Raw genomic sequence first — 19,473 nt, forward strand, 5'->3', positions numbered from 1 at the left:
CAGATATTTATCTAGGAACAACTCCCTTCCTCTTTTCCTCTCTCTTTCAGTCTTGAGATTTGAGTTGTTTTCCCACCGAGGCATTGTTTGGGCTGAGAGTGGATTTTTCTTTTTAAAAATATTTTCCTGTTCAGCATTCCTCTCCCTGCTTGGGAGTGCATATTATGTTGTCAGTACTTTTACCTCTAAAAGTTTAGGACACGAGGTGTACCATTCAACTTTGTGACTATCTTGAAATACGATTGAGAGTTAAAATGTTGAAAAGTCACACTTTTATCCTGATCTTCATTTGGGAAATAACGATTAATAATCACATACAATAAAAAATACAGAAATAAAGAAACTACAAAAACTCCTGACCTGTTTACACAGACTGGGGCAGATGTACAGTATATGTGTCAATGCTGACGTTGAGGTGGCTCCCAGGTCAGTGCTGTGCTGTAAGGTGAAGCTTGATAGTGCCAGTTAATTTGTTATAATGCTGCTCTGCCAACTGGGATGTTGCCAGCGTCACTCGCCTAATTGCAGATATTTCTAGATGTGTCCTACTATCAATAAACTTTAACCTGTAACTGCACTTCTTTTTAGATTTTGTATATTTATATTGTGTATTAAACTTACTGCCAGCAAAATAAATTTATATTATGTTCATTGTTGCAAAGCAATGTAATAGCTGCTACAAATAATGTATTCTTTCTTTAGTGTCATTCATTGTAATTTTTTTGTCAAAAGTGATCACAAATCCTTTCTTGCTTTAGCAGTTAGTGGAGGTAGGGAAAAGGTCATGCGCAGAGAGGGTTTGTGGAGAGGAGGGGGTAATTCTGTTGGCTTTGGCCCTCACAGGATGATGATGATGATGATGATGATGATGATGATGATGATTGTAATTGGCTAATGGTTGGATTGGGTGGGACAGGGCGGGTCAGAAGTAATCCAATAGGTAGTCTCACTGTGCATATTTATGGAGCAAAGAAAAGTCTGAGTCAAACTCAAGGCCACTGCGTAAAGGAGTAAACCTCTATATATGTGCGCCTGCTCTACCAACTACGCTAACCCGTCCATAATTTAACACATATGGCCCTACCTCCATGCTGAGTTGGTCTGAAACAACAGTTCAAGACAATCAAGATAATACTTTCAGTCTAATCGAAGCAGACGCACAGAAAACAGACTGATTATGTAATTGTGTCAGCCAAAGTGAAGTATGATGTGCTTATTCGTCACAATAATGGATGGATGTTTACGGTAAAGATAGAGACCATATACAGAGAACGAGTTTCTAGGGAGTGGGGTTGAAAAAGGAAGTAAAAATTAAGGAGTAATAACGATTATGTTTGTGTCACTCAGTATGCAAAACGAGGCGCCTTGTGCATGAGACAGTACTTTGTGAAGGGAAACGGGGAACCTAGGATCATGAAAGGCTAAAAAGAAGGAGTATTTGTCAGCCCAACAACAAAAACATAATTTTGCAAAGAACATTTTTTTTTTTGAGTAAGAAAAGATAACTTTGAAAAGGCTAGTGACAGAAAAGTCAGTGAAATGACATCATAGCTTTGGTAGGACAGGTAGGAGCATGGGCCAGCCGTGCTGATGGTGTGAGGGGCGTAGGTGGGATTGGAGGGACAGGGGAAGCTAAACTGCATGGCAGTTAGGAATTAAATGTCGGTGGTCAACTGAGCACATTGTAAGGACTCTAATGAAATAGCAGACATAATGCTGATGAACCTAAAGTATTGAAAACAGGGTTTTCCTTCAGGTCTGCTAATCTGCTGGTGAGTGTTTGAAAGTGTATGCATTAGGATTATGACAATGCATACATTGTGATTATGTAGCCTTCAATAACTTCAATTTCCTGAAGGATACTGAACTGAACTCTGTTGATAAATATTGAGTTATTAAGTAAGACTATTAACTTCTTGGATACACCACTATAAGGCATTACTCAGAAATCCTACTTTTTAAAATAAATAAACAAACAAATAAATGAACTCAGCACTGTCATATACCATAGATCTTTCTAGACTACCACACCCAATAAAGAAAAGTAGGATCCAGGGGGTCATTTTAGTCTAAAGCTCAGCCACCTTAAATCCTGCATTAACATAATTAACCCAGTCATCCATGGTAGGAGTGTGTTTCCCCCTGCCCTCCTTATCTCTTACTGTCTTACTGCTGAGACACACACTCAGTTCTCCAGCCATCATCTGCCAACACAACACACAGGTAAGCTTTCCCTACATGTTTAGATCATCCTCACATTGTGAGTTATTGATATAGTAGTATCAAGATATTTAGGATTTCATAAGTGGACTGTACTAATATGTGTAAATCTTTTTTTCACTTCAGGGTGTCTTTGGCCTTTATACATCAACAGGAGAGGTCAAGCCAGTGTATTGCAACAAATATTTCTGAACAGGAGAAGATAAACTCAAGTGTCAAATATTTGTCAGAACTGACCGTTACCAAGACACTGAGATCATCTACCATGGGAAATTCAACCAGTAGCGCATTATCAAAGGAGATCCTGCACGACTTGAAGCTCAACACCAAATTCACTGAAACTGAGATCTCTCAGTGGTACGAGAACTTTCAGACGCAGTGCCCAACGGGACGCATAACACCAGAAGAGTTTGAGCAGATCTACGGCCGCTTCTTCCCTGACAGCGATGCCAAGAGCTACGCAGGACATGTGTTTCGCTCCTTTGACACCAACGATGATGGCACTTTGGACTTCAAGGAGTACATCATCGCACTGCACATGACCTCCACTGGGAAGACGACCCGGAAACTGGAATGGGCCTTCTCGCTGTTTGATGTGGACAAGAACGGATACATCAACAAGACAGAAGTGACGGAGATCTGCCAGGTGAGAGGAATACATACAGTGATGTGTAGAAAGAGGATGAAAGGATTAGACACTTTAATAGTACGACAAAAATCCAATGATAATGATATCCTCTATTTCTACAGTGTGAGGATGCATCTTGCTCTAAACATGTTGCCTCTTAAAATAATTTCTAAGGTTATAACATTAAACCATAATTTTAAACTTTTTTGCTGCTATAAACGTTTATAAGATATTTAAGCTGTTCTGTTGTCTCCAGGGAAAAGTTGTCAAAGTTACAGAGAGAAAATATGAGGAATGCATGACATTATTCAATCCAGTCCAATAGTAATTTGAAAGTTATATGAAAGTGGGGTGGTGTTGATTTAAGTCGATGGTCATTTAGTTTGAAGTAGAATAGTTTTGGATTATTATTGTTGGAGCGCGTCTTATTGTCTGGTTCTCCTGGTATTTTGCCAGTTCCCTTTTAGACCTATGGACAAAAATAGTTGTTGCACCATCCCTATAATTAGTATTTAGGTCTCAGTACTATTTGCCAGCCCAATTAGTTATAGTCTATTTGGGCCTCAAACCCCTGATAATCTCTGTAATTACAGGGTTAACTCTGAGACGATGTTGGCAGTCCTACTCTTAGGCCAAGATAATAATAATAATAGGACTCTTGTATTGCTCTGTCTGTAGACGGACTGCTTATCCCTAATCCATGTTCCTTTAATTCATGAGGCTGCCACTTCCCAATGTTAGATGTATTTATGCTAATTACTGTGTAATATGTGTTGTTAGCAGTTGTTTTCATATAATCAATAATTAGTCTGATGGATGTTGTGACGTTTTTTATCTTTTGTTCTAAGATAAATGATATAGTATTGTAAGAGGTTTAGACAGATCAGCCAAGTTTCCAGCTGGCATTGTAATGGGATTACATTCCTGGCCAACTGGCCTGAGTCCAAATGCATCACATTTACAACCACTTTACAAAGTAGCTACATTTTAAAGTCACACTGCCAAAGTTTACGAACCTACAACAGGATTAGACCGTGTGGAGAGGCAATAAACAGATCTGCTATATGCAGATAAGCAAACATCAATATTACAGAAAGACAATCCAGCTAAATCGGTTTTCTTTTGTGGGTTTGAAGAGTACACAAGTGAGGAAGGAAGGCCGAGCTAATTTTACTTCAATCTAGTATCGTACTCTGATATGATGAGATGTAATAACTGTGTCTCTTTAAGGGGGTGTCAACATTTGTATGTGACTGCTTGATACAGATCTGGTTATATTATGTATAAGTGACCAGTAACTGTTTGTCCATCTATAAGCTCCCAGTGTAAACGTAAGCACAAGACCAGAGGGGCTAGATGGAGGGCCAGTCCAGGGAGAAAAGAGATGACATCTTGGTGTTTGGCCTGTGGCCTGAGTCTTGGCACTAATCCATGTTAATCTAGGTGTCTTAAATGTGGGAGATGAGTGCTTCTTCTCTAAGTGGGACACACACTTAAAGGCCTAAACCTAAAGTGCACAGTCATTTAAAATCTGCTGGATTCTAAGTGGCATATTTCAGATTAATTTTTTCTGAGAAATGACACACAGTTCTAGATGTGCTAACGTGGGCTGATAATTATTAATTAATTATTTTTGTTAACTTGTATACATAGTCTACATAAATATACATAAATTGGGATCGCCAAGGCCTCCAGGATTGCGCTCATAACTGCTGCTAAACTGGTGGGCAGATTAGGTTTTGTGGGGATTGCAGGCTACAGTTGATGTAGGCTACTTGATTTGGTTGTATTCAGCCAAATTGCCCAGTGAGTATACAATGCCTAATGACAGTAATGAGGGACTAGACATAAAAAAAAGTGTTGGCCTCTAGCTTTTCTCTAAATGTCAAGTTGTTTTTCAACAGACGCTCTATAAACCACACGACACTAATTAACTTGACTCACTTGTCCTACAGGCTACGTGATTCTTTGCTTGCACACATTCGTTTTATATGCTGTGTTGATGTTCTATACATTATTTGTGTGAGAGAAATGATGTAGTTTTATCACAGTTCTTATACCCAACCCCCTCTCAGTCCATATTTAAGCTGATCCCCAAGGAGGAGCAGAGCAAGTTACCAGAGGATGAGAACACACCCGAGAAGAGAGCCAACAAGCTGTGGTCTTACTTTGAAAAGAAGGACAACGGTAAAAGAAAATAACACGTTTGTTTACATATTCTGCCCCCACTGTGCATGACAGGTCATTGTGTTCTTATCGCTAGGCACTTATGTTAAAGAGAGATAAAATCTGTGTGAACTCTTTCTACCTCTCATCAGCAACTGTTCTTACATCCTGTAGTGAAGATTACATTTTACAGCTGTTTGGCTTGACAATAATACACCACGTGTCATGCAAGTTTTATTATGTATGTACCACCCACATGTATCATGAACCCACTGTATGCTACTGTCACACACACACACACACACACACACACACAGAGGATATAAGACAGGATTTCTTAGATAAGAAACAGATGCATTATTCAACCTCATCGTGACCCCAAACTACTTATTGTATATCTTCTTTACCGTTTTCTCTTACTTTCTTTTTTTCTCTCATAGAGCGACTGGCTGAAGGAGAGTTCATCAAAGGAGTGATTGAAAATGAGAATGCAATGCGTCTTATCCACTATGAACCAATAAAACAATAAAGTCATTCCTACTTTATCCCCTCTCATTAGACTCTCTTAAACTTTTTCTTAGCCTCACGTGCTTCTTTAAACCGTCCGTGTAAATACTCTTCTCTGCAGTGTCTTGGTTGCAATTAACCTTTCAGTAAGTTTTTGTTTATGTCATATTGGTTAACTGTCATGTTTGTCTATTCATTTATGTGAAATAAAGGCTAAAAAAAAGGTAAATTATGGCATAGCGTTTAAAATATGTACAGCTAAAAATCAGATTTATGGTGACTATTATTGATCCGATACATATATTCAGAATAAGTATTAAAAATGTGTCCTACTGTTAACCTTTTAAATTATTCTAAAATGTTTTGACTCTGGAGAAATTAATGTTAATGACAAATCTAAGTATCACACCCAATTGTTAGCCCACTTTTTTTTTTACGTAACTGGAAATCTCTTAATAGACATGGTAGCTCTGAAATGTTGTACTCTATTCACTGTACAAGCAATTAAATATTTTCTCATAAATCTGTGCTATGAAAATCTATTATTTGTCTTTCCCAGAAAAACAATAAACCCGTCTATGACCTAGAAACATATTGTGTTTTATAATGCTAGCAAAAATGACGCTTTGTGTTTTAGGTTTTCAGTTAAATGTTCAATTATGTCTTAGAGAATAAATCTAGAAGGATCCCACATGTAAAACCTACAAACATTAAAGGTACATTTTTGTACGTTTATTTAAAAAAAATGTTGCCTGTATAATTTTTTGGTAAATTCCTGAATTTAAAAACAATTGTTTCCCTGAAAGTGTGATGTTTTTAAGGTGTGTGTGTGTGTGTGTGTGTGTGTGTGTGTGTGTGTGTGTGTGGTGTGTGTGTGTGTGTGTGTGTGTGTGTGTGTGTGTGTGTGTGTGTGTGGTGCGTGTGTGCACATGGTCTGTGTGTCTCTCCAACTTTCGTTCTAACCCCCCACAGCCCGCTCCCCTGCTCCATCCCTTCACATGCCCTCCATCTCTCCTCACTCTATTTCTCCTTCATTTCCATCCAACTCAGGATTACTGGTTTACACATAATCTTCTGTTCAACATCAGAGAGCAGACTTTTCAAAATCTCTGTAATCTTTCTATCACTATCTGTGTCTATCGTATGGGTTTGTCTGTGCATCTGCAGTTAGACTGCGTTTGTTTTAGCCTCTGGTCTACATGCATTGCATCAAAGGTTTGTCTCAAGCAAGAGAAGAGCTTGAAAAAATACTAACAATGTTGAATGGCCCACTCAGATAAATGAGAAAGAACAGGCTGACCTTTTTAGGTATCAGCAGAAGAAACATTCACCCCATCTAGGCAGTGAAATTATCATTGATATGACTTTTCCTGATACATTGCATGTTGAAATATAAACAATTAAGTAATTAAGTAATAATTAAGTTTATATATCTTTACAGAAATAGACACACATTTACTTTCCTACAATGAGGCACTGAGAAATACTCGAAAAAACATGCAGTCTTGCATGCCAGTGTGACATATTCATACATTGTAGTCTTTACAGTTTAATGTGTTGATTTCACCGGCATTCAAGCCAAGCGCAAATTGGTATGTCCCAACTTCACTGAAAGTCAAAGAAAATAAAAACAGCATATGTTTGCTCCCATTGATCCTTCTCCAGCACGGTGACAGTCTTTCCTTTTTCAGTTTTTCCAACCCTTGTAAGTTGATGGTACAAAAGATCTCCTAACAAGGTGAATCAACTCGGTCCATGGCCTCATCCATCTCATCCATCTCTCTCTCACAGTCTTCACACCCCTCTGGCCCACAGCCTCCTACTAAAACCAGCGTTGGTACATCCCCATTTCCTACTCCAACCACACTACCATTCGGGGCCCACGCTACATCAATCATGCCGTCTGGACACTGCAACAGGCCACTGACAGAGTAGAGCCCGCCCCCTGGAACAACCTCATCATAGGAAGGAGCATGAGCGGCATTTCTTGCTTCCTCCAAACGGAGCCTTTGTCTACGACGGAGCTCGATTATGGTCTTTGTGTAAGAGTTGAGGGTGACCACAGCAGCCCCCATACAGCAACTAAAGGACACCCAGGCAAGACTGGGAACAGAGGAGATTTAGGATCATTAGTGAAAGAAGAGAAACATGTCATCGTAGCCTGTAAATAACAAATATTTTATGTACATGCTTTAAACACATAGGCTTGGATCTCTAAAGAGCAGCCACCTACGCAAAAGACCAGCCGTAGTCCCAGGACTGTGGCCTCCAGTCTTTGGGGCCCACAATGACTGTCATCTGAAATACTGTAGTGTACATCATATGGGCCACCATCCCAAGAAGACCTACAGTCCATGAGGGGTGAAACAAATAAAAAGCAGACTGAACCAAGAAAGATGACCATGCAAATAAAGAATGATATATGGAGAAGGAGGTGGTTATAAAGTTAGGGAAGGAATGACGCTGAGTCTCACCTGATAACACAGTACAGATAGCTGCATAGGCATTGATTTTTAGTGAGTGCATCTCTTTATGGGAACACAAAACTTCCAGCCACATCAGTAAGAATCCCATCCCCAGCAGGCCAATGTACGTAAACTCTGAAATAACTGACAGCCAGAGCACACCTGCAACATTTGAAAATACATACACAATTGAAACAAAATATTTTTATTAGAAAAAAATATTTAAATGGGAGAAAAAATTAATTTCATGGTTTTTATATTTTGGGTGATACACAACTAACCTTGTGTTTCTCCAGGTGTTAACTCTATAAAGCTTCGACATTTCTCCCCTGCCAACCAAATTTACAGAAATTAACAAAATGAAAACAGAAGACATTGTTCTTTAAATAAAAATGAAAAGATTTTATCAGAGAGCTGAGAATGAAACAATCCTTTGAAAATATTACTAATATTGTGACAAGATGCAAGTGCGTTTATGTGTTTGGACGTGTGTTTTGTGGCCTTACCATCGCTGTGTTTCTCGCAACTTTCCCAGAAACCAGTGTGGAAATATCTAAAAGCAAACTTGTCTTCTCCCGTCTCCCAGATGTACTGAACTGCGTTGGCCAGCTGCCTCTGTCTGATCTTGGCCAGCTCGTCCCTCCTGGATGGAGACAGTGTGCGGTTGAAGGGGTTCTGTGTGGGACTCTCTGTGTGACAGCACAAGAGGAAGACAATGAGAAGAATATTTTAGGTATGTCTTTGTATCGCAAATTCCTGTTATGATAATGGAGTTGGTGGCAGGATCCAACAATGCACAGGGTAGATCTCATTACAGCTCTTTAGACATAGAGGCTCCTACGCATTTATACTCGCACACATCTGTTGTCCATCTATTTTCCAATCCAATCCAGACGTGCATTTCTATAGAATGTGGGAGGAAAAGCCACATACACAGGAGCAATCCTATGGAAGCACAGGACCCGCTTATAGGTACTAGCATCAACAACTGATCCCCTCAGGGGAAATCAAACATATAAACACATAAACATACAGTACATACATATGCAGGCAAGTAGAAGCACAAACACACACAGAAGTGCATAATGCAAATTAACTCATGCACCAAAAAGTCAGAGAGTGGAATTAAATGACAAACACTTTCATGCAGGTGTGTCGATGTGAAATTATTGGTCATTTAAAAAAAAAGAGAATGTGCTTTAGAATGAAGTGAACACAAAACAAATCTGTGAATCACACCGCAGCCTCAAATGTATCATGCGTCTGTGTTTTCTAGTCACATGCAGGCTTGTTAGGCGGCACCTTGTTATCCCACATGTGTGTGTTTGTAAATCAGGCTTAGAAGCATAAGGGAGACTCAAATCCACCATTGTAAAGGTAGATCTTGCTGTACAAGTACACAAAGTACATGTAGTGATCAAAAAATTATTCTTTTATGCAGTGAGAGCTGTTGGTCTCATTGTGGATTAAACATATCTGTTGAGAAAATAAAAACCTGGCAGCAGACAATGCCCTCTCCACTATAAACCAATAAACCTTTGGGATCTACCCTCACACCCTGCAGATTAATACTAAGCCATAATTACGTTCACTGTGGGACTAAGGTATGTGCAAAAAGAGATTAAAAAACACCAAACCAAGGACAATCAGTTACTCACGTGAGGAGAAGCCTGTCAGTTTATCCAATCAGATTAGTTTGAGGTATTGGTTGTTGTGCAGTGACACAAGTGCAAAGATCAAGAAATGCAGTACTTATAACCTGTAATCAGGTTCAAATATCAAGGCCACATATTCGTGAAGTCAATGTGAGAACACTGCATTTTATATCACCGGCACATTTTGACAGCCTTATGAGATTATGCACAATCAAAAAGCGGCCACATGCACAGAAACTCAAACAAAGATGTGACATGATGTATTGTATGTACACTTACTTAACAGAGAAACATTTTGGTCCATGATGCGTCAACAAGAATCGTGGAGACTGCTCATTCTTGACAAATTAATCTTTAAGTCCACTTACTCACTTTTCCATTGGAAAGAGCTTTCAATGTACATCTCACAGAGTTTGGTTAGTGTACTTGATCTGCCGTACACGATAGCGTTTGCTGATGATAAAGGCCGGTGAGATGCAGTTGAAAACTCCAGAAAAAGCTTGTAAGTAGACAATAAGTTAGATTTTTACCAGAACATAAATTATACAAATATCTGAAATTAGTCATGTGAAATCGTAAAGCATCTTAAAACAATGATGCATTATCCTGCTGAGAGTAACCTGTGGCAATAATGGGTTGTACTTGGTCAGTAACAATGTTGCCTCATTCAAATTATACCTGACTATTGCAAAATAGCTAATGCCAGGAAAACATCACCTGACTGTTGACACCAGGTAGGATGACAGTTATGGTTGTGAACGTGTTGCAGCAGATATCGGGATTAATCATTGTGCAAAGTTTTTGTAGTTTAGTATCGTCTCCTTTTGCTTTAGGCCAGCTCAAAGCTTAATATTTTGAAACGCTCCTATTCACCAGTGTGGAATATAACATACTTGTTGAGGTAAACAAAAATGTTGAGGTACTTGTAATTGAGTATTTCACTGTATGCTACTTTATACTTCTACTTTACTACATTTCAGAGGGAAATGTCTTTTTCATTCCACTAAATGTATTTAATAACTATACTTACTGACTACATATACTGCGTAAATGGGAAGATGCTCCTCAGTGAATATTACAATAAATGTTATTTAAATTGTGTATTTGCCAATAACAGTAAAAGATCAATCACAGTTACAGTATACATTAAAAAAAAACATGAGGAGAAACAATAAAGTCATAGGAAGCACAATAAAGCTGCACAAAACACAACCAAAAACAACATCTGATGTGGAGAGGTAAAAGACGATCTACCTGTGGTGTAAGGCTCGCTGTTGTTCTGACCACAGTTCTTCATTTTAACGGGCGACAGGCAGAGGGGCTTGACCACCTTGTGGGTGCCCTCACACCAGTAGGAGGTGCATAGTGCCAGAATGGAGAGGGCCAGAGCCAGAGTGGTCAAGGTCAGGGAGAGCAGGGAGCGAGAGCGACGGGACATACGCTCCAGCATGGCCACACAGGTAAAGAGAGAGGCAGGGGGAGGTCAGAGAGCAAAAGAGAGAGGGAGGAGAAAGTAAGGCACACGTGGGAAGAGGATAAACAGGACAGAAGGTACAGTCACAGAGCTGAGAGGGCAGGACAGATGTTTTGGGGTAATTTAAAGAAGTGATGCGCTGCCAGGTTTAAATGGAAAGCAAAAGATAAATGTGATGTAACAGTAGACAAAACACATCTGACAAAGCGATACTGTAAAGTCAGTGTGATTAAAAGAGAGAAAGATAAAGAGAGCGTGAGGGGAGGGAGCCGGATAAGGTGCTCTAAAGTTGATACACATAGGAAAGGACAGATGAAACAAAAAATGAACAAGAGCGGATTTAGGGGGACATTGGTTCACTCCAGGAGAAATGCAGGGACATAACAGTATGCTGACCAGACAGTTTTACTGTGATATCCTGCTATTGATCCCCGTGGTAAATGATGTGGCCATACATCCTCTGATCTCAGTACTTGTAGACCCTTTTGTGTGCACTTAATAGATCAGTGTGATTGTACCAAGAACATTAAAAATTTACTAGAATTTATCATTAAAAGTTGTAACGAGGAGACAAAGAGCAATTCATCATCTGGCAAGAAAGTGACATTAAATTGTTGAGTGGAAAACATAAAGGCTAAAATCAGGATGTCCATACGGTGACATCAAGCTTTGTAGAATGTCAGTTAGAGTTAAAAAACTGCCTGAGGTCACATATGTCCTGCAGCTCGTATAAAGAGGGTTATGGAAGAGTAAGTAACATCTGCTATCATGTGACTTTGGCTAATATATTCCTGCTCCGTGGTTAACACGCTCAGCCCTGACCCTGCCACTCATTATGAACTCCACTGCTGGACCCTAAATGGAGGACAAGACAGAGAATAACAAAAGATTACTTTTTTTGATGAAATTATGGATAAACCACAGATCTAAATGAAATTTCAGCAAGTAATCCCTGATAATCTTATTTAATCTGTTTGTGTTAGGTGTGTTTTAGTGTGAAGTGCATTCTGAACATGTTTGCTGTCTTTCTCATGTAATATCTCCCTGTCAGCCAACAGCCCCTTTAGCAAAATCCCCATGTTGGTTTCTAGAATCTAAATAATGCTGACAGAAGCACATTGAGTAACAGCTCTGGAAAAAAAGGAATTGAATAAGAAATTGTTGCTACATTTTGACAAAAAAACTACAATCTGTACATTTTACTGTATCTTTAAAAGGATTTCTACAATCTGTGCAAGATGTACATTGTCCAAAGAATAAGGCCAGCATAAATGCTTTGTGATTGCTGAAATGATAAAGACAAAGATAATTATATGTGCATCGCTTTCCAATGAACTGAACTATGTTTATCCTCTGATATTATCACCATTATTTCCTCCAGTGAGACACTCCAAGCACAATTCTTCTAAATAAACATTAGGCTACTGTTCAGTTCACACATAACATATTAAACATACAGTATAGTGTGACAAACGTAAGTTTAGCATGAATAAATAGGATACAGGCTAATGTATAGTATTAGCTAGAATTAACCTTGAATTGACAGTCGTCTTGACAAATATTAAGTAGCTGTGTGTCCTGTAAACTGGACACACATTTGCCTCATTTATACCAGCAACTGGTATTTTTTCTGTGAAAAAATGGCAGATTTATTGAAAAAACAATTAATTGACAATTCATTTTCTGATTAACTTTTCAGCTTATGTTAAAAAAATTAGTGAAAAGTACCTACCAAAGATCTTTTTCTTGTCCTTTCTTGTAGTATTTCAGGTCAAACACAAGATAACTACCACAGTAAAACACTTCCACTTCTTGTCGTCCATACCACTGGTCCTTATGGTTATCTTTGTCTTTTTCAAGAGCCCTTAATCAAAAAGGTCTCTAAGAACTTGATTTTAGTTGCTTCATCTCCGTGTCACTGCACTCTTCATCTTTTTCTGTATCTGTCACTAGTATCCCTCCTCCAGGATGAGCATCAGTGACCCTCACTTCTCCAGCTGTACTCCTCCCTTTAATCCTCCTGACCAATAGTCAGACGGAGATGCAAGATCAATGGAGCGACTGAGCGTCTCGTCTCCACGCAACTCAACTGTTTTCTGTCTTTCTTGGGAATTTATGTCATAAAACCCATCCTGAATCATGTAATCCCTCTAAGTCCATCTGTTACTGTAGTGCCCCCTCTCTTCATGTGTCTGTACCTTATTAAAGGTAGTTCTCTCTCAAATCTCCCAAAAACCTTTATCATATTCAATTATTAAACCAAAAGAGTTGATCACACACACACACACACACACACACACACACAGACACACACACACACACACACACACACACACACACACACACACACACACACACACACACAAAAAAAACACATTTTTGGGTGCCAAATGTGATGCCGTAAAAAAAGGTGGGAAGAGCTTACCATAGTCACAATAATTTATTTACAATATGTATGTACAGAAGAAGTCAAAGGAAAAAGAAAGAAAAAACAACATTGTGTGCATGTTTGGAGGATGAATTTAAGAAAGGGGGAGGCCTGAAATGGAGTTAAAGAAAGCAGTTCAACCCCAGGCTTGAGATTTACAGTAATATAGAACCAGCTTGCCATCGCTGCCAAAAGACTGGAAAAGAGAGGAAAAAAAGACAAAGATAAATGTTAAATTAAATAGTAAGGCAGATAAGTGATGTCACAGTACATTTCCAAAATTAGAGTGTACAAAACTAATGTTAACTGTTACATTTCATTTAATATTGACCCATTGAGCAGTGAGAGGGAGGTCCACAATAAGAATTCCGGACTTTGAGATCTTTGCTGTAATTCTAATCAAAGGTTAGGGCGTATTGCTTTTGTAACATGGAGCTTCCCTTTAATTGCTCCCTCTGCTGGCCAAAGCTTCACATGACCCATTTACTTGTAATTCCAATGACATAGGCTACTATTCTAATATTTCATTAAAGACTAATGATGGCGAGATGAAGCCTCATGAAGCACTGAAGCTTTACAGCAAATTGGTTTGCAAAAGAATTAATTCCTCAAGGCTTCATTTTCTCACAATACCACCTGCTGGTCAAAGACTGTAAATGAGGCAGATGTATTACAGATGATCTATGTGATCTGTGATACACTGTATCAGAGAGGGATTTTTAAATGTATTTTGCACAAGTAAAGACTTAGAAATAACAAAAAAGTACAAAACAATTTCCACGTAATCCATTTATATCAATATGGTGTGTATTTTCTGGTGGTATAATATAATTAACTTAACTGTATCATAAACAGATTTCCTTGAGAGGAATGCAACTACCAAACGTGTGTAAATCAAACCTTTTGGTCATAATATAATAATAGCAGGAGGGGCAATATAAGTATTCTAAAACTGGAACGTGGCTGTGATTTAACTGGGCAGGGGGCAGTGAATGTGCTCGTCTAGATCATGGATGTATAAAACAGTAGATTCAAAACACTTTATAAATCAGTCACGTGGTATGGATGGCCAGCAATGCTTCGGATGTCATTTGTCTAAAAAGATACAAGCCTCGATACGCGCTTTGCGGAAAACTTCAGGGATTTCTCGACACACTTTTCACACTTTTGTTGGCACAGACCTTAACATCACTAGTAAAGACATTTAGTTTTACTGTGGCTGAGTGTTCTAAATATCACAACAATAATAATGTATCCCATAAAATGTTAATATTTAGTAATAACATTCTTGTTCTCATCTGTATTCACTGACGGCTTGGCAAATTTGCTTCAATTACTGAAACAAAACAAGATTTGAATATCTGTTGTTGGCAAGCAGTGTAGTAAACATGAATAAACCCGGTCTTTTGTTTGTACATGTGTTGCAATTTTATTTGCAGACATGGTTTAGGTTTGTGTGTCAGGTTCAGTTACTAATAAGATCACTAGTATAAACTTCCATGCTTATGTTTTAAGTAGATATGTACTTACATCAAAGAGGACTCCTACTTCTTGATCCGGTGAGGGGGCAAAAGACTGGTTAACATAAATGAACTGGAGAAAAAAAACAGATGCAGTTTAATGTATATGATGAGATATATGATTTTAGTAAGTGAACAAGCCAGTAGACACACGCCATTCTTACCAGTTGTTCACTGCTGTCAAGCTTGAGGAAGCGAGAGATGAACTGAGACAGGGACTGTACCGTCCTTCCCCTGTCCACTGTCCACTTCTTTGTTTTCATTATAGGAGTGTCTCCCACTGCCTTCAACAGAACATCAACTATAGAAATGGAGAAAAGAAAAAGTTAAAGTGCTGCTGCCGCCCGCCACTCAGACTGCCACGGGCAAATCCAAACATGAATTGTTCAGGGTAATTTCTGGAACCAGAAATCCAGTGACACATAACCGCTATTCCAGAGTAGAAAAACAAAAACTATGATGCACTTCCAGTATGAAGTAGATGAAATTCTGCAGAATTACATTGCTTTTTAAAGGGCCGGTACTATACAAACTAAAAAAATGAACACCTGTTGGGCTTTTGCTTGATTTGTTATAATAGCCTACAATTCCTTGGGTGCAAAACGTCCTCCCCTTTAATTATTCAAATTGTATAAGTGCTTTCCTGTTGGTACAATTGTGAAATACATTCGCCATGTATGAATGTATTTGTTGCAATTATAAGCTTTGAGATTCCCTGTTGTCGAGCATTTGCCTTGATGACAAAAAAAAAAACTTAGATTGGATTAATTTATTCTCTTTATTCTTTTAGTAATATAAAAATGTTACTGAAAAGTGTATACATAATACACTTGCGTATGTGAATGCATATGCATGTGTATATGTGTAAACACACTTATAAAATGATATCTGTAAATAGTTTCAGCTTTGGGGTTGTTGTTAGCTGTATGTCTATATTTCTGTATGTACTTTGAGAGAAACCAAAGCCGAAGTCAAATTCCTTGATGTTATCTGTTTACACTCACTTTGCCATTAAAGTTGATTCAAATGAATAAAAATAGGTGGCGCAAAGCTTTGCATACTCAGGAATGAACTTAATCACAAAATAAAGATTTCCGACTCTATGCTGCTCAGATGTTTTGAACATTGTACTTAAACAACATAATTGTGCCCTCATACAAAATACAATTATTTGGCAAGGTTTTCAAAAAATAACTCTTAAACAGAAAGCAACCCTTGAATTCAATCTCACACAGCTAAGAGAATAATAATGAAAAGGGCAGTTTTTCTACTTGAATTCCTGAACAAACGTATGTGACATGAAACAAGATATTTTTTTATAAACTGAGCTGTGACCATAGCTATGGCTGGGACATAATTTTAAGCTAACTGTTTGTTACTTTAGCCTCAAACTATTCTTATATAACGTTACAAGATGTGTAATTGCTATTGGCACTATCATGAAACAGTTGATACATAATAGAAATGGACTCTCTAAAAAATGTATTCTAAAAGAGCAAAACGATTTATATTGCATTTATAAACATTAGCATTAACTTTAGCATTGCCCAAACCGGTAGTGCCACATGTTAAAAGCTAAATGTTTATTGGCTAAACAGAAAGAATTAGCATTCCTACTGGCCAAAATATCTGTCAATCCTCTTTCACGTCATGCACCCGGAATTGCTCCCTCTCACTCTATTCCTCGTAAACAGATGGTTATTATTTACTAATTGAGCAGAATTTTCGATATATTACACTTTCTTACTTTTTTTCTTATCATCATTTGTCGTCGCGTCGTCAGACAGCGGTTGCGACTCCTCTTTTTGCGTTTCTATTGGGCATTCTGCATTGTCAGACATCTTCAGGTAACCACTTTGCTTTGGTTAGTTCGTTGTTCCCACCCATAGAAGGTTCCCACCACTACGCTGAGCTAGCAAGGCGAACGGCGGCTGCTATTGGCTACAGAAACGTCACTCACTAAGACACGTAATTCTATTGGTCAATGCGCTTACAGAGCTGTCTTTATCAAAGACTCATGAACTTCTGTCTTTAGTTAGCTGAATGCTAGGTCAGTTGGAATATATTTTTTCAGATTCAGATGTTTGTTGTCTGTTAATCCTTTGCCGTTTTTGGTTAAATTTGAATGCAATCTTCCTCTTTCACTTGCGAGTATACGTACATTTTCTTTGGGTTTTTAATTACACAGGGGGCGGTACATTGGCCATTTATCCTGGCAGCTGAACTTGCTACAGTCCTGTTGAACCTGTCCCTGAACCCACTTCTCGTCCTCCTCCTCACAATCGGACCATTCAGGCAACAACAGTAAGTTAACTTTCTTGTCTTTAAAATGACAACATGATCTAGGATCGCAGTCATCGCCATTTCGCTATAATGTATTCGTGTTAAACTATGAAACCAGTTGGTCTCATTGTTATGAAGACAGTGAAACTCCTTAGAGGAAATATTTTGTACAAGGAAGGGAATCTGTTTCCTCCTTTAGAAGATTGAACCAATGTAAAAAATAAATATATAAGTAAATAAATAAATAATAATTTGAAGCTCAGAATAAAGCTCAAAAGTAGCAACTACATGATATGCACTGCTTATTTCTCCAGGTGTTATTGTTCATTGAGGTACTGCTATTTTAATGTTCAGTGGCCTGTCATCCCCAACACTCTACCACTAGCTGCGGACTTGTACCTCGATGTGTCTGAACACAATGTGTTCTGTTTTATGACCTGGTTCTTGCAGTGGCAAGAATTGGCCGGCTCTCCATCAATGATTCGGTGCTTTTCCTGTGTGACATGCAAGAGAAGTTCCGTCCCAACATCTTCCAGTTCACCAACATTGTCAGCAATGCGGCCAGATTGCTCCAGGTTGGAAATACTCACCATCACACTATATTAGTGTCAGTCATACCAGTTATTGGCCTCAGATATAAATTTGTCAGTATTCATTATTTTTGTCCGCCTTCTCACAGGCTAGTCGTGTTCTGGGCATCCCGTCCATTTTGACAGAGCAGTACCCTAGAGGCTTGGGTCCCACAGTACCAGAGCTGGGAGCAGAAGACCTGACAGCTCATGCTAAAACTTCATTCACCATGATGATAGAGGAGGTTGAGAAGGAGCTGCAGACCCTGGGGAACCCCAAGCAGGCTATACTGTGTGGAATAGAGGCACATGCCTGCATTGCAGTAAGATCACACACATAGTAGTTTCTGTAGTTTAGCTTTACAAATGACTTACTCCCCAGCATCATAGAAGAAACCATCAATACACCTGGAAGCTTATTGCAAGCGTCTATTAATGAATGCATTATATTCACATTCATGTTCATCTTTTACTCATACTAGTTATAGCAGTAAAAAATGAGCATGACAGCGGTCATGATGTGACGGATGATTATTAAGCTGTTATGCTGTTATTAAGTAGTTTTGTAGTTATGTCACAGCGCTTCAGTTCCTAAATGAGGACCTCTGCTTCTTGCGTTTTCCACAGTGCACAACATTTGACCTGCTCGAAAAGGGAATGGAGGTTCACATTGTGGCTGATGCAGTCTCCTCCAGAAGGTATCCATGTATTCTATGCTTTCCTTGCTAAATAGCATTGTTATTAACTGCATACAATATAAATTTGTTCATGTGTGTGTCCCAAAGCTGTATAAATAAATGTCTTACTACTTTTGTGTCTCCCCTTCAAAGCCAGACCGACCGTTTGTTTGCTCTGTCCCGACTGAAGCAGAGCGGAGCATTCCTCACCACCACAGAGGCTGTCATGCTGCAGCTAGTTCAAGATGCCAAGCACCCCAACTTCAAGCAGGTGCTTACCGCTGCTGCTTTCCGGGTTACTCTTTCTTTATTTAGATGTGTCATAAATGGCTGTATACGCAAAAAGAAAACACATTTGGCTTGTCCTCGGACTGCTGTCACATAAAGTCTACAGATTACAGCTTCAGCTTCAAAAACACACTGTTTAAAACCTTTATCACTAACACCAGTTGACCAGTTACAGGTGATCTTATATTAGTGTGAGGTGTGACATCATACTGAAATGACAAATTAACTGTATATTCTTAATTGACAGGTCCAGAAGCTTTTGGCCCACCCATCCCCTGACACGGGCCTCCTCGCCTTCTTCAGCTCTCTGTAGGGAGATCATCACCTGTCATTTTGTCCCAGAAATACTGTACAGAATTTCACTGCTTCCAACACACTGTTGAAGTGCTTCAATAAAGTGATGCTTCTATAAATCTGTACTGCTTTTGTGTCTTATGTTTTTGAATCAAACTCTCATGTTTTGATGTTCGATAGCACAAGGCCTTAGCGATTCCTGGATCTGAACAGTTTACCTAACCTAACTTACAGGTTGTTGCTGTAACAATGCACATATAACCAGGATATCAAAAGGATCTTCTGATATTCCTGTGAGC

The 19,473-nt window shown here is 38.8% G+C and overlaps 4 protein-coding genes across 6 annotated transcripts; 2 read left to right on the plus strand and 2 right to left on the minus strand.

Moving 5' to 3' along the window:
• Nucleotides 1–2,093: 2,093 nt before the first annotated feature.
• Nucleotides 2,094–6,044, plus strand: rcvrn2 (recoverin 2). Its single transcript, XM_032519268.1, has 4 exons — nucleotides 2,094–2,223; nucleotides 2,347–2,866; nucleotides 4,924–5,035; nucleotides 5,455–6,044. Exons 2-4 carry the CDS (start codon nucleotides 2,486–2,488, stop codon nucleotides 5,541–5,543), a joined length of 582 nt encoding a protein of 193 aa, XP_032375159.1. The 5' UTR covers nucleotides 2,094–2,223; nucleotides 2,347–2,485; the 3' UTR covers nucleotides 5,544–6,044.
• Nucleotides 6,045–6,929: 885 nt separating this feature from the next.
• Nucleotides 6,930–13,338, minus strand: si:ch211-149k23.9 (germ cell-specific gene 1-like protein). 2 transcript variants are annotated; one of them, XM_032519263.1, is made up of 7 exons: nucleotides 12,848–13,338; nucleotides 10,896–11,970; nucleotides 8,493–8,675; nucleotides 8,268–8,315; nucleotides 7,996–8,148; nucleotides 7,755–7,866; nucleotides 6,930–7,624 (listed from the first exon to the last, which is right to left on the minus strand). In XM_032519263.1, exons 2-7 carry the CDS (start codon nucleotides 11,089–11,091, stop codon nucleotides 7,252–7,254), a joined length of 1,065 nt encoding a protein of 354 aa, XP_032375154.1. In that variant the 5' UTR covers nucleotides 11,092–11,970; nucleotides 12,848–13,338; the 3' UTR covers nucleotides 6,930–7,251. The 2 variants fall into 2 exon arrangements, with proteins under 2 accessions (XP_032375154.1, XP_032375155.1); XM_032519264.1 differs by having other exon boundaries at nucleotides 7,252–7,624; nucleotides 13,105–13,338.
• Nucleotides 13,339–13,536: 198 nt separating this feature from the next.
• atg12 (ATG12 autophagy related 12 homolog (S. cerevisiae)) lies at nucleotides 13,537–16,962 on the minus strand. The gene is made up of 4 exons (XM_032519269.1): nucleotides 16,811–16,962; nucleotides 15,228–15,364; nucleotides 15,074–15,136; nucleotides 13,537–13,739 (listed from the first exon to the last, which is right to left on the minus strand). Exons 1-4 carry the CDS (start codon nucleotides 16,902–16,904, stop codon nucleotides 13,680–13,682), a joined length of 354 nt encoding a protein of 117 aa, XP_032375160.1. The 5' UTR covers nucleotides 16,905–16,962; the 3' UTR covers nucleotides 13,537–13,679.
• isoc2 (isochorismatase domain containing 2) lies at nucleotides 16,705–19,299 on the plus strand. 2 transcript variants are annotated; one of them, XM_032519267.1, is made up of 7 exons: nucleotides 16,705–16,910; nucleotides 17,252–17,367; nucleotides 17,797–17,921; nucleotides 18,026–18,238; nucleotides 18,543–18,613; nucleotides 18,746–18,863; nucleotides 19,128–19,299. In XM_032519267.1, coding segments are annotated over exons 2-7 (594 nt in total). In that variant the 5' UTR covers nucleotides 16,705–16,910; nucleotides 17,252–17,366; the 3' UTR covers nucleotides 19,194–19,299. The 2 variants fall into 2 exon arrangements, with proteins under 2 accessions (XP_032375158.1, XP_032375157.1); XM_032519266.1 differs by lacking the exon at nucleotides 16,705–16,910 and adding an exon at nucleotides 16,951–17,113.
• The last annotated feature ends 174 nt before the right edge of the window (nucleotides 19,300–19,473 follow it).

This window comes from Etheostoma spectabile, chromosome 6 (genome assembly GCF_008692095.1).
Source record: "Etheostoma spectabile isolate EspeVRDwgs_2016 chromosome 6, UIUC_Espe_1.0, whole genome shotgun sequence".
Classification (NCBI taxonomy): domain Eukaryota; kingdom Metazoa; phylum Chordata; class Actinopteri; order Perciformes; family Percidae; genus Etheostoma; species Etheostoma spectabile.